At 57.9% G+C, this 13,733-nt stretch overlaps 1 protein-coding gene across 1 annotated transcript in view; it reads left to right on the top strand.

The window, feature by feature from the left end:
- The first annotated feature begins 8,596 nt into the window (after positions 1-8,596).
- CST7 (cystatin F) overlaps positions 8,597-13,733 on the top strand; it is a 9,907-nt gene continuing 4,770 nt past the window's right edge. Inside the window, exon 1 of the mRNA XM_007105166.2 lies at positions 8,597-8,796. Within this exon, the coding sequence (XP_007105228.1) occupies positions 8,727-8,796 (70 nt within the window). The 5' untranslated portion in view covers positions 8,597-8,726. The remainder of the gene's footprint in view (positions 8,797-13,733) is intronic.

The raw sequence follows: 13,733 nt of genomic DNA, 5'->3' as shown, positions 1-13,733 counted from the left end.
GATGATGGATGATAGATGATGGATGGATGGATGGATGGATGGATGGATGGATGATGGATGGATGGATGATGGATGGTGGATGGATGGATGATGGATGGATGATGGATAGATGGATGGATGGATGGATGGATGGATGATGATGGATGGTGGATGGATGGATGATGGATTGATGGATGGATGGATGGATGATGGATGGATAGATGGATAGATGATGGATGGATGGAGCCAATGTAGAAAAAGTTAACTGTGGCATCTAGGGGGTGGCATGTGAATGTCCACAGAACAATTCATTCAACTTTTCTGAAAAAGCTTGAAAATCAACAGAGGGAGGCCCGCATAACACACACACAAAAAAAAAAAAAAAAAAAATGTTGTGGAAGACATTAAGTGAGAACCAACTTTCATGACTGTCCCTTTGACCCTGGATTCGTGGTTCTGTGACACCTGCGCCCACCACACACACAACATGTAAGTCCAGCCAGCCCTGGTTCGGGCTGGTCCCAGGGGTTTCAGGACGGTAAACACCACAGCAGATTCACCTGCACAATTAAAAATTCACCAAGGATGGGACAAAGGCAAGGGAGGCGGTGAAACCAACCCTAGCTCACCACACAACTTGGAGTCAGGAAATTACAATCTGGAAATTTTACACGAGGGCTACGGAAACTAATGGCAGAAGGAAAGCCAGTGAAATGGGTTATCCGCATCAGCATGGAGCCAAACGAACGAAGCCCGAGAGTTACAGACGCCCGAAGGAAGGTACGCCCGGGTGCCTAATTAACAGCAATACATGGGACGTCAGATGCCAAAGGGACCGAGGCAGAGAAGCCACTGTCGACTTAAAAAAAAAATGCACAATGTGAGAGTTGCGAGCTAAGTTTTATTGGGGGCAACATGAGGACTGCAGCCCGGGAGACAGCATTTCAGATAGCTCTGAGAAACTGCTCCAAAGAGGTGGGGGGAAGGTCAGTATATGCGTGATTTTCATTCAAGGGGAGTACATGCAATCAAGCATATATTTTTTTTACAGAAGGTTTCTGCTAGTCACGAGGAGCACTCGTCACCATGAAGGATTTTAGTGCTTTTCTAGATATGAGGAGATACAAGAATCGGTCTCAGGGCTTTTTCATGGAGAGTCTATCATTATTTTAATTAAAAACACTTTTCTTGAAAGTTAAAACAACTTTAGTCTAGCATCATCATTTCTTTAAACACATTAACTCATTGAGAAAAAATGCAATAGTTGCCCTGAGCCTGCTTTACAAATTTCAAGTTTAACGTGGCTTTAATCATTCACAATGGATTTTCTGATTAGCTAACATTGCTAAATACTTGGCATTGCGTATGTGCATCATTAACAAGATGAAAAAATTGAAGCTTAATTCCGTTTTATAAGAACATCAACTATTGCCAAGCATCTTCTGCCAATCAACCTAAAGTTCTTGTTAGTTGTCAGGAGAAAAAAAGGACATTCAAATTTCAAGAAAGCGAATTTAGCTAAGTCTAGATTAAAATTACTTTGATCAATGTATACTGTACCCCCAAAATTAATTTTATAGTAGGTGAAGATTTATTTTTTTCCTTAAAATGTTCTGGTTAGGGCTTCCCTGGTGGCGCAGTGGTTGAGAGTCCGCCTGCCGATGCAGGGGACGCGGGTTCGTGCCCCGGTCCGGGAAGATCCCACATGCCGCGGAGCGGCTGGGCCCGTGAGCCATGGCCGCTGAGCCTGTGCTCCGCAACGGGAGAGGCCACAACAGCGAGAGGCCCGCGTACCGCAAAAAAAAAAAAAAAAAAAAAAAATTGGGCTCATAAAATCTGCTCCTGAAAATATGTATCTGCAGACCTGTTCTGCCAGTTTTTCCCAGAACACAGAGTGCCTCATTTCTGCTCCCTACCTGAGCTCCTTTCAGGGGGTGTTGAAAGTCAGCAGCTGAAGCAGCACCTGAATTAATCCTTGTAGAAGGAGGTGGCAAGTGCCAACGGCAAGTGCCAATTTGTAGTTGATACCATCTTCGTGCATTTAAATCCGCAATCATTCCGTGAAACGAGGAGGGACGCAGGGAGGAAGACAAACCTGGGCCGTGGGGCAGGCGGCGTGTCTGCCTGAGCTCTCGTGGAGACCCAGCTGTGCTCCAAGGTCTAGCGGGGCCCCCAGGAGCTTGGAAGATGCTCATTCCCAGCCCCACACCCAGATCCACAGAGTGAGCGTTCACTCAGGAACAAACGGTCTGCATTTTTGCCCAGTGTGTGGGGCTATTCTAATGAGAGGCCCCCGTAGGAACCAGGACCCCACCTGGAAGCTGCCGGCGGCCGGAGGCAGGTGCTCTCAGTGCCCTGCCCACATCGCAGTGCCTGGCGGGGTGGCCGTGCTACTGGGGGGACACTGTGAGCGCCACCTCTGCCTGAGGGCTCTCTCCAGCCGCCCTGAGGGCTGCTCTCAGCCCACCACCCAGCACCTCCCCAAACTCCAGGGGCCTGGCTCTGAGATCCCCAGCTGCCCAGCAAGAACCTGTGCGTTAGCTCACCTGTACAGGCTGTGTCCCCGTCCCACTCCCTACCCGCATCTCCCGGCGTGGAAATAAACAAGGGCCACCCAGAGGAGAACAAGCAAAAGCTATCTCCCCTATTCAGAGCGTGAGACAGCAAGGGAACTCAGCCACTGGCGCGTGGCAGAGACGGGTGTGCAGGCCAGGGAGGGGGACAGGGGAGGCTGCAGGCAGGCAACTAGAAGCGGGGCATCCCGCGGGCCTGGCTGGGGGCACATTCGGCTTTCTTCTCTGGTTGATGCTAAGTTGAACACGGGGACAAAAATTAGGGAAGCTGGCAGTTCCTGACCAAGCCTGACCGTTGGGATGCTTGCAGCAGAGGCTGTGGTCTGGCTTCCTGGGCAGGTGCAGCAGGGAGTGGGCAGAGTGCCATGGTCACGTGTGGTCTGGCTCTTGCCCACAAGTGCACGTGTCTCACTGGGATCCCCCCATATGCCAAGTGCTCCAGCCATTGTCTCAGGTCTCCTGGAGGGGCGGTACTCAGCGTGAGACCTTCCTGAGGAGGAGGATGAAGGGAGGCGGTCCGTGAGACAGCTGAGCCGAGGCCCCCAGAGGCCTCAGCAGTTCTTGGCCCACCACCTTGCAGGGCCCTCCTCTTCCTGACACCTCCTGAAGCAGACGCAACAATGGCCCCAGAGATGCCCACATCCTAAGCCTGAAACCTGTGACTATGGTACTCTTCAGGGAAAACGGCCGCTGCAGATGTGAGGAAGGACCTCGAGGTGGGGTGATTACCCAGAATACAGGGGTATGGCAGGGGGCTAAATGTAATTACCTGAAGCCTTAAGAGCAGAAAACGCAGCTTTAGTTAGAAAGAAAGATGTGAAGGGGGAAAACAGGTCAGAGAGCTGCCGCGCCTCGGCGGTCAGCAGCCCGTGTCCCTGTGCTGGGGTCCCAGCAGATTCCAGCACCCAACATCCTGCCCTGAGCCTTTTCCTCCTCATCCTCCGGTTCCAGCCTTTCCAGGAGTTTCCAGAGCCCCAACTCCAGACCCTGACAGCCCTTGGCTATAAGACCCACTCGAAGAGAATGCGGTCCATGGAAACTCAGCAGGCGGGTGGAGACGATACAGGTGGACACAGAGTCAAAACCTGCACACAGCCCTTGGCTCTCCAATGCCAGGTCATAGGTCACTCTACTGCCACTGTCCTGCAGCGTGAGGCTTAAAGAGCCACTGGACAAGGGCCTGGCTGGCAGCGGCAGAGCCAAGTTCGCTGTCAGCACCAGCACTTGCTCCCCTTGAGCAAACCTTCCTAGGCTCAGGTGGCCCCAAGAAGGACCCAGAGGTCCAGGACCACACGATGAGGCTGGGCCAGGCTCCTCTATCCCCAGCTGCGGCCACAGGGAGCAGCACAGCTGTCCTGACGAGGAGCCCGACCCCCACCAGCCTCTGCTCACGATGCCCCCTCTGCTTTCACCCCCTCCTTGCCTGCCCATAAAACTCCTACCCCATCATCAGAGCTCAACTTAAATATTCCTTCTGTGGAGATAGTAGGGATGAGTCCCTGAGGAACAAACAAGATGGTGCTGGGAGAGCGGGGGCCTGCTGGGGCGTGAGGGCAGCCGGAGCTCTGGAGCGGCGACGGGCCCGCAGAGAGGTCCTGCCTGGAGCCCCGGGGGTTCAGGCTGCCCCTGGGAAAGGGCGTGACCCTCCCCTCGGCTGGAGGATGAGCACCAAGGACCCGCCGTGGAGCCGGCGGTGCCCTGTGCCCACCAAGCAGTCAGCAGAGGGGGCAGCCGCGCCCTCAGCCCCTCCGGGCTAGCCCCCGGGTCCCAGGCCCGGGCCTCAGCCACCCTCAGGGCGGTACAGACAGCCGTGCAGGCTGAGCTCCAGTCTCCGTGAGAAGCCGCTGCCGCAACATGACGTCATGAGTCGCTGTCTGGGTGACAGAGCGGGAGGCCAAGCGGCCCAGCCCTCGTGGAGTCCCCAGGCGAGGGCCAGCATCCAGCCCACCCAGGCGAGCAAGTGTCAGGGCCCCTGAGGACGCTTCTTACCCGCAAAGCGTAAGGCAAGAGGAGCAGCGAATCTCGTCCCGTCCCGTCCCGTCACACCAGGTGCTGCTCCAAACCAGGACCCAGGGCTGGCCGGTGTGGTCAGCTGACCAGGCTGACCCACGGGGGCCCTGAGCTGAGACCCCCGGATCCACACAGAAGAATCACATGTAAAGAGCTGGCAACTCTGTCCTTCCAGCCAGCTCATCGGACCAAGCAAGGGTTGGGCTGCCAGGTTTAGCACATAAAAATACAGAAAATTTGGACTTTAGAGAATGAATGATTTCAGTATAAGTACATCCCATGCGGTATTTAGGATATACTTATACTAAAAATTTATTTGTTGTTTCTCTGAAATTCAAGTTTACAGGGTGCCCTGTATCTTAACTGGCAACCTTACGTAACGGGTGTCAGAAGCCAGGCCAGGCCTTTAGGTGACCTCTGGGCAGAAGCCACAGCACTGAGATAGGTAAGGCAGGTTGTGTGCAGTATCCAGGAACCAAGCCCCACTGTGCCTGTGGCACGTGAGTTCACTCCACTGTGGATCCAGGCTCCCGTCACCACTGGAAAGGTTCTCGGTTCTCCGGGTCAATAGCATTACCAACTTCTCCAGCCTCCCAACTGGCAAGCACATACCCCTGATACCGACCCAGCCACAAACTTGTTTCCCATCTGTCAGTTGGGGTCTTTTATGCTGAAGGAAAGGGAAACAAACCTAGAAAATCCAACTAGAATGGTCTTAAGCAGCAAGAGACTGGATGGGAACTCATAACTGGAAAATCTAGCAGCACATGAGCTTCAGGGTAGGTTTGATCCGGGGGGTTGTCACCTGCCACTCCAGGGGCCACCACACCGACAGCCCCGCTGAGATCAAGTCCAGACGCGGCACCAGCATCTTAGGGTGATTCCAGGCCCAGCCTGTGGCTCTTCCCAGGGACGCCCCAGACCCCATGGAGATGGACATGCCGACACATGCAGCCCCCCACGTGCAGAATGTGCGATCATGACGGATGGCTGCGGGCGGCACTGGGTGCAGGAACCCCACCCGCACAAGCACCAAGATCCCCGAGGAGGAGGCCCAGCCTGGGGAGAGTGAAGAGCCCCCAGGCCGAAGATTTGCAGGGTCCCTCCCACCCCCACTGAGAACTGCATTTCCCCAGAGAGGGCCCAGGACTGCTGAAATCCATCACCAGTACAGCAGATGTAGGGACGGAAGCAGGCGGGTCCCAGAGCAGAGGAGGAAGCCCCCAGCCCCCAGCGTGGGAAACGCCGGGCGAGACCTGCTCGTTTCTTGGGTCACGGCGCCACCGTGTGGACAGAGTCTGCTCACCACCCAGCAGCTCTTCCCAGACCGAAAAAGCGCACTCCTGCCCCTCCACTCAGACAACCACCGTGGACTTTAGAAAATAAAGTACCCGCAGGGCGTAAGGTCTCAGAAGCCCATCGGATAATCCTCTCCTGGGACAACCAGTTTTTGTGCTTCTTCTGTACATTTTTTGGGTGCACAAAAGTCACACACAGACAACCCTAGACTCCTTCCAAGGCCCCCCACACTCCTGCTCTGCAGGGCTCGGTGATGCTTTTGCCAACAGTCGTGCTGGACAGGATGTCGGCTCACTCGGGCCACCATCAGGGACCCCCATGGCCAAGCTGGCATCTGCAGGCTGGCCGGTGCCAGCGTGGCCGGCATGGACAGCCCCAGGCTTGGGGCCCCAGGCCGGGGGCAGGGGGAGCGAGGGGTTTGGGGGATGGGGGGCAGGGAGTGCAGGGCAGCGGCCGGGACCACAGCGCTGGGCCTGGGCCCCAACTCTGCAGAACTTCCCGCAACTTCTCACCCCCTCGTGCCTCAGTTTCCTCGACTGTCAAATGGTGTGGGGATTTGAGAAAAGTGCCCGGCATACAGCAAGTGCTGGAACATGCATGCCCTCTCACCATCACCGCGGCTGTCATCAGAACGAATGCAGCAACACTTCTGGCGGAGCCCCAGGCTCCCTGGGCCCGGCTGTGGCCAAGACAGGGTGCACGAGGCAGGAAGCTCGGGACCTGGAAGCAGCAGGACGGCTCAGGTGTCCGGTTCGCTCCTCGGCCGGGGGAGGACAGCCTGAGAACTGGACGGCTCCAGCCAACCAACAGGGGGCACAGCGTGGAGGCCGAAAGACAAAAAGTCTCCTGGGGGGGGTTGTGAAAACAGATTCCTGGGCCCCACTCACAGAGCCTGATCACAGGCAGGGCCTGAGAAGCTGCATTTCCATCAAGGGCCCAGGGAGTGCTGACTGGGCACTGGGCAGGGGACCACACTTCAAGCAGGAAGAGGTGGCAGGAGGGGTGAGTGATGAACAGACCCGCCAGTGAATGAGTGGGGCTCAGTGCAGAGCCCACAAGCCCCAGCAGGCCGAGGATGGGGCAGAAATAGTGCACGTACGCACCTACACACAGTCACACACGTGCACAGAGACACAGACACATATGAACACACAGACGCGAAAGCAATGTACACTCTCACACACAGATACATATAGGCACAGACACCTGCACAAATGTATGGGTCAGTGTTCTCCAGACAAACAGAGGCAGTAGGTTGTGTGTGTGTGTGTGTGTGTGTGTGTGTGTGTGTATAAAGAGATTTATCACAAGGAACTGGCTCATGGGATTAAGGAGGCTGAGAAGTCCAGACCCAGGACAGTCCAAGTCTGAGTCCGAAGGCTGGAGAAGACCAATGTCCCAGCTGGAAGACAGGCAGGCAGAGAGGATTCTTAGTTCCCGGCCTGAGTTCTATTCAGGCCTTCGACTGATTGGACAAGGCCCACCACGCAGGAGGGCCAGGTGCCTTAGTCAGTTTACTGGCTCCAGCACTGATCTCCTCCAGAAACACTCCTCGTGGACACACATGGGATCACGATTGACCAAATGTCTGGGCGCTCAGTGGCCCAGTGGACACATAAAATCAACATCACAACATACATACAAAACACACACAGTCTTATACACATCTGCGTGTAAGCACATACACACCTTTCATTCACACTCAGAAAAACACACTTCTACATGTTCACATTCAGACACATGTGAAGACTGATGCACACGCATACACATGACACATGAACACAGTGCACACAGGCACACTTCCCCGGGGGCCCGTAACGCTGCTCTAACCCCAGTTCCTTCCTCCTCTCTGGGCCTCTGCTCGCCCCCCAGGCCTGGGCGGCGAGGTGGACCATCACCCACATTCACAGACAAAAGGGCCGAGGGCCGGAGACAGTCCAGTGACAGGCAGGTCCCATAACCGCTCTGAGCTCCCCAACCCCCGGAGCTTCTGAAAGTGGGAATGACCCACCACACTGAGGACATGCAGGAGTGACCGCCAGCTCCCGAGGTACTGCAGGGTCAAGGCCGTGAGCACAGGGGAAGCCCAACTCCTTGCCATGCCTGGTGGAGGGCACAGGCACAGTGGCCGTTTACATTCACGACATCCCCAGATCCTCAGCATGACCTGAGGAACTGAGGCTTGAAGACCCCCACCCAAGGTCACCCAGGTGTTCAGAGGTAGAGCTTCAAGCCTTTTGGCTCCAGAGCTCCCACTCCTAACCGTGGGCCTGGCCTAGAGGTTGGGCAGAGTGCCGGGACCTCTAGGCCAGACACTGTTCCTCTCCTTTGCCAGCTCTGAGCAAAAAGGTTCAAGGATCAATCACTCATCAGCAAACGCTGTTCCTCACCCGGTTCCAGGCCTGGCGATGGTCACCCTCTGAACTGCAGTCTGCACCCTGTTTTCCTGCTACTTCGCAGGGAGGGTCACCTAATTCACGCCAGCAGGAGGACAGTCTCCTGCAGGGGGCCACTCAGACCCCAGAATCTAGGCCTGAGGAGCGTACCCCTTGGAGAAGGAACCCCAAGTGCGCGTGCTTCTGAAAATCCCTGCTCATTTTTCTGCTGCAACGTCTCTTCCATGTGTTTCAAGGGTAAAAAAATCGCAGAAGTTTTGCTCACAGCTCTCACCTCTCCCTCCCCTCCCCTGCAAATAATCGCTGTTTGGAAACTTTTACAAAGGAAGCGGTTGAGTTTGTAGCGGCAAGATGTGGAGATGAAGAGCAAGAAACCACCACCCGCACCCCAGGCAGGCGGTTCGCGGGGCGGGGCTCCCCCAGCACCTCGCTGCCCGCGCCCCTGCTCAGCACAGTCCTGCGTGCAGCCATGCGTCCTGCCGGAGTACTGCTGGTCGTCTGTGGCCTCATCCTGGCTGCCACGGGGGACCCTTCGCGAGGTAAGAGGTGGCCGCCCCACTGTCCAGGCGCCGTGAGCTTGCCCCCCAACCCCGTTCCCAAGGCACGTTCCAGGGGACCTCACAGCGGCTGCCTTTGTGGGGAGCAGGCTTCGGCAGAGAGGGGGACTGGGGGGGTCTGGGGACCGGGGAAGTGCCTTCTGTCCCCCGCCGCTCCAGGGGTCTGCAAGTACCCAAGGGAGGCCCGCCACAGCCCCACCGCGGAGACAGCGCACAGGGTAGCGGTCAGGCTGTTTCTATTTGATGGTGCGCCATTTCTATTTGATGGTGCACCCTTCCTGCCTCCGCTGCTGCCCTGTGACTTGGCTCGGGGGAACCCGAGTCTTCATCCTTCCAGCCAGGCCAGAGCTGGGGGGAGGGCGAGGGGAGCCGCCACCTGTAGGCCAGGAAATGAGGCACAGAGAGGTTAGGCGACTTGCCCAGTAACACAGCCCGTGAGCACCTGCCCCCACGCGCACGAGGAAGCTGGTAGCCGGGGCTGAAGTGACGAGCGGGAAGTGGAGGGTACAGCCCCCAGGTAGCAACTGGTCTCTGCCCTCCTCCCTTTTTGAAGAGGTCCGGAGCCTGGCCACAGATGACCAGGTCCGGGGTGCCCAGGCAGGTGACCTGGGAACAGCCTGAGCCTCTCAGAGTCCCTGGAGGTCACAGCCTCGGGAGTGGGTGACACCGCCTGGGGCTCTGGACCATCTCAGGCACCATGGGGACGGGACATCCTGCCTCTGCCCCCTCCCCCACCCGCGGTCTTAGCTCACACCATGAAGCCTCACGGGTCCTCTCCTCCAGGAGCTGTCTGTCCTCCTGGGCCCCCTCAGTGCCCAACCGAGGAGGCCAGGCCAGGGAAGTGGCTGGACGTTCAGACCAGGGAAGTGACTCCCAACGAAAGCCTGAGTGAGGGGCCCGCCGTCTCCACTGCACTGGGATGTAAAGCAGGATTGCGTGGGGAATCCTGGCCAGGAGGCGCTGGAGGCTGGTCTCCTTTCCTTGGCAGGGCTGCCTCCCCTCTGCTGGGGTTTGGTGCTGGACCAAACCCTCTCCAACCCAGTCCCGCACCTGCCCCCTCAGGAGGTGGAAGACGGCCTGCCCTAGACACAGCCCTCTGGCTGGCCTGGCCCTCCCCCGTCAGGCCTGCTCTCAGCCCCACAGCCCAGATGGAGGAGGGTCCAGAGTCCAAGCCACATGCACAGGCCTTGGGACCTGGAGCCTCTCTGAGCCTCAGTCTCACTGTCCATGAAATGGGTAAACCACTGCACCCCTCGGGCCCTGGAGGTGCCTGGCTGCGGTGGCCCACGGAAGGCAATGCCCCGGGCCTGGGGTCGGGGGCAGCCGCCCACCTTCACCCCTGCTCCTGAGCCTCTGCTGGCCGCAGCCCCTATGCCACACAGATCCTTTCTGCTGCCTCCTTCAGGTGAGAGGTGATGGCCCCAGCGAGGGCCTCGGGCTCGAGTGAGTGGCTTGGAGGCCCCCGTCTGGGGGTCGAGAAGAGACAGCTTGGCCCCAGACCCAAGTCCGCCCCTCAGCCCCATGGCCTTCCTCTGAGAACAGATCCTAGAGCCTTCCATGGTGGGAGGACAGGGGCCCCGAGTGTCGCCACCTGAGCACCTGGCTTCTCCCCACCCCTGGTGCTCAACTACGCTGACCTGAGCCCGGCAGCCTCCCTCCCCAAGCCCTTCAGAACCTAGGAAATTGCTACATCGATTTCTCCAGCCACTTTTCCTTCGGTTGAAAATGGAAGCCCTTTTTCAACCTGACTCATCTCTCCTGGGAAGCCCTCCCAGTCGGGCTCACAGGGGCCCATCTTCCCATCACAGGCCACCTGGCAGGGTCTGGGGTCCAGCACCCATCGTCACCAGTGGCAGGACCCAGAGACCACCCACCACAAGGGAGGCCCACGCCGGCCTGCATCCCAGGGCAGGGTGTGGGGGGGAACTGCTGCACCTCTGCGTGAGGGCCACTGACCCACCCTCTGCATTTTGAGGTTTCTTTTTTCCAGTGGGGTCACCCATCTGCCCTCAGAGCCCCACTGCAGCCATTTCACATATTTGATAATCATGACACTATGGCATGTCCTCTATCGACAAGATCTTCCTATGGATGGTCTCCTGTATTTCCACCACAACCCTGTGGGGTTGGTGCCATCATCACCCCATTATACAGATGAGCACACGGAGGCTCAGAAAGGTCAGGCAGTTTCCCCAAGGCTGCACAGCCTTTGGGAGGCAGAGTTGGGACTCACTCTGGGCGTGGCCCAGTGGATTAAGGCAGGGACTAACCATTATCCTGTTTGTGCCAGGGGACACCTATGCTCTCAAAACAATGGGGCTACTCATTAGTCAGAGCCCCAAGAGCACAGCCGTGTGGGTGTGGCCCCACGGAATTAAGGGCAACCACCAGCGCACTGAGTTCTGGTGTCACGTGAGGGGGCGAGGCTCGGAGTGAACCTCCAGGTGGTCAGTGGACACCAGCACCCCACTCTCTGGGCACAGCCCTCCTAGTGTGCGCTCCAGGACCCCACCCATGACATGACAAGGGCCCCGGGATGCTGGCAGGGAAGCAGCCACCACGAGGAGACCACCGGGGACACGGTGGGGCAGCCTCCAGTGGGGGCCTCAGTGTTTGGCTCCTGGGCACCCTGGTTCCCTTCTCGGGTCCCCCCATCTCCCAGCCACACACAGGACACTCCTGAAACAGGAAGGGGTGGGGAGCCCCAGCTGCCTGAGCAGCCCCCTCTCCCTTCCACACCAGGGAGGGAGGGGCTGCACGGCCCGAGGCACTGGACTCTCCAAAGGGCCCAGCACCCCTACTCGGCTTCGGTGCATCTGTGGACGCACAGCCAGCGTCCCAGGCTCCAGTGCCTCCTATGGGACATCATCCCACGTCTTCATTTTTCAGAAAAGCAAGTTGAGGGACGTTTACCAAAAACATCTGCTGCTGGCTCACTTTACCAGCTGCTCTTTGTCAGGAGGTTGCTGTCCTCTCCTGGGACATTTGCTGCACGTTTGGTGGTAACTGGAGGGCAGACTCCATCCTCTTTAACCTGCATAGAAACAGTTAACTGTGGCCGCAACCCAAAGGGCTGCTGACCATGTCCCCCAAGCTCTGGCTGCACCTGCTCAACTGTGGACCTGCCTTGAACCCCTCGATGTTTGTGAAGTGCCCACACACTGGTGGAGGGAATTGAGTGCCCCAACTGGTGAGGGCAAGCACAGAGCCTGGCCACTGAAATCAGTGGGGCCGGTGTTAGTTCTGAAGAAGGGGGTGTAGGGACAGGACAGGACAGGAGCTGGAGTAGCAATCACTTGTGATTTAGATGGAAAGTTACACTTTTCAGCATGAAACATCAGAATGTTTCCTTGACGTTTTGCTTCCCATTCTGATCACCAGGAGAGAGAGACTCCTTGACTCCCTTGAATCAGGTTGAATCAGGGGGTGTCGAAGGGGCCTGGGGTGATTTCACAGAAGGGGGTGGCAGAGAGTCCACTGGTGCAGCCTGAGCAGCCCAGGGGCCTGCGGGATCCCCAGCCATGCTGGCTCCTGGAGCAGGTCCGGGCTGTGCCAGGGCAGGTGGGAAGGATCTGCCAGGGGCAGGTCCCGCACTGGTTCCTGCCGGCGCTCTTGGTCCCGGGGCCAGCTCCAACGCCCAGGTCTGAGACGACAGAGGCTCGCATTTCTGCCCCGGGGAGTCTGCTCCGGCCCCAGGAGAGCTGGGCCTCTGCCGTCCTCCCTCCAAGCCTCCCGCCCCTGCACACTGTGCTCGCCTGATGCTCTTACAACTGCGCATCTGGGGGCAGCTGGACCCCCCACTCAGTACCCAGCACAGCGCTGCTGTCACCCGAATCTTCCCAAGACTCCAGCCCCCCGTCTCTTGCCCAGTCTCTTGCCGTCTTGAGTCATTTGTTTCAAGACCAGCTGAAGAGCTACTTCTCTCCCAAGAGCAGTAAGGGGCCCTCTTCTCTCCTTCCTGACTCAGCCCGCCCCTCACCACGGGGCCTGCCCGCCTCCCTCTTCCCAGCGCCTTTCTGAAGGCTCCCTGCCCCGCCCGGCAGGGGATGGGGGAGGGAGTCCGGCTCATTTGGAAACCTCACCTCTCTGTGCCGCCCGGCCCCTCCCCAGCCCGGCGTGTGTGATGAAGAGTGTTTGTTCCTCCTCACAACCTCTCCTTCTGGCTGTCCTTTCAGTCCACGTCACCAGGCCACCACCTGCCACCGGTGTGAGTCACGATCCCCCTGTGGCCCCCACACCCAGCCTGCAGCTAAGGGCGGCCAGGTCTGCCCCGTGCTCCGCTCTCTGCTCCCCCGGCCCCCACCTCCGTGCCTTCTAACTGGTCCCCACCCCCAGCTCCCTCTTGGAGCCCCTTCTGCCGGGTCACTGTCCTGCCCCCAACCTGGAGCTGCCCACAGCACCCATCGAGAAATACTTCTTGAGAGAAAAAGAGCATGGCTTTCACACATCGGTTTAACCCGCCCTGCACTCCTTCGAGGCCTGTTTCCTCCCTGTAGATGGGACCACGGCCAGCCCGGGGTGGGGGACCCCTGGGCGGTGGTGGGAGGGGGCTAGCTGGCTGGGGCCCAGGGCCCCCGGCTGCCTGTCTTCTTCCAAAAGGAGAGACCCTCTTTGGGCTTATTCTGCACCAACCTTGCCCTGTGGACGTTCTAAAGAATCACTCTGAAAATCGGTTTGACTTTTCAACTTTTTTAAATTAAAAATGGGGTTTTACTGTTTGTTTAGATAACTCTGCTGATGAAGCCTCACTTAACTGAAGCCTATATTTCAGGAAATGTAGTTAAAAATAAACCAACTTCGGGCTTCCCTGGTGGCGCAGTGGTTGAGGGTCCGCCTGCCAATGCAGGGGACACGGGTTCGTGCCCCGGTCCGGGAAGATCCCACATGCCGCGGAGCGGCTGGGCCCGTGAGCCATGGCC

The sequence above is a fragment of the Physeter macrocephalus genome, chromosome 14 (assembly GCF_002837175.3).
Source record: "Physeter macrocephalus isolate SW-GA chromosome 14, ASM283717v5, whole genome shotgun sequence".
Classification (NCBI taxonomy): domain Eukaryota; kingdom Metazoa; phylum Chordata; class Mammalia; order Artiodactyla; family Physeteridae; genus Physeter; species Physeter macrocephalus.
Note: the sequence above shows the minus strand (reverse complement) of the source record. Positions and strands in the feature narration are given on the sequence as shown.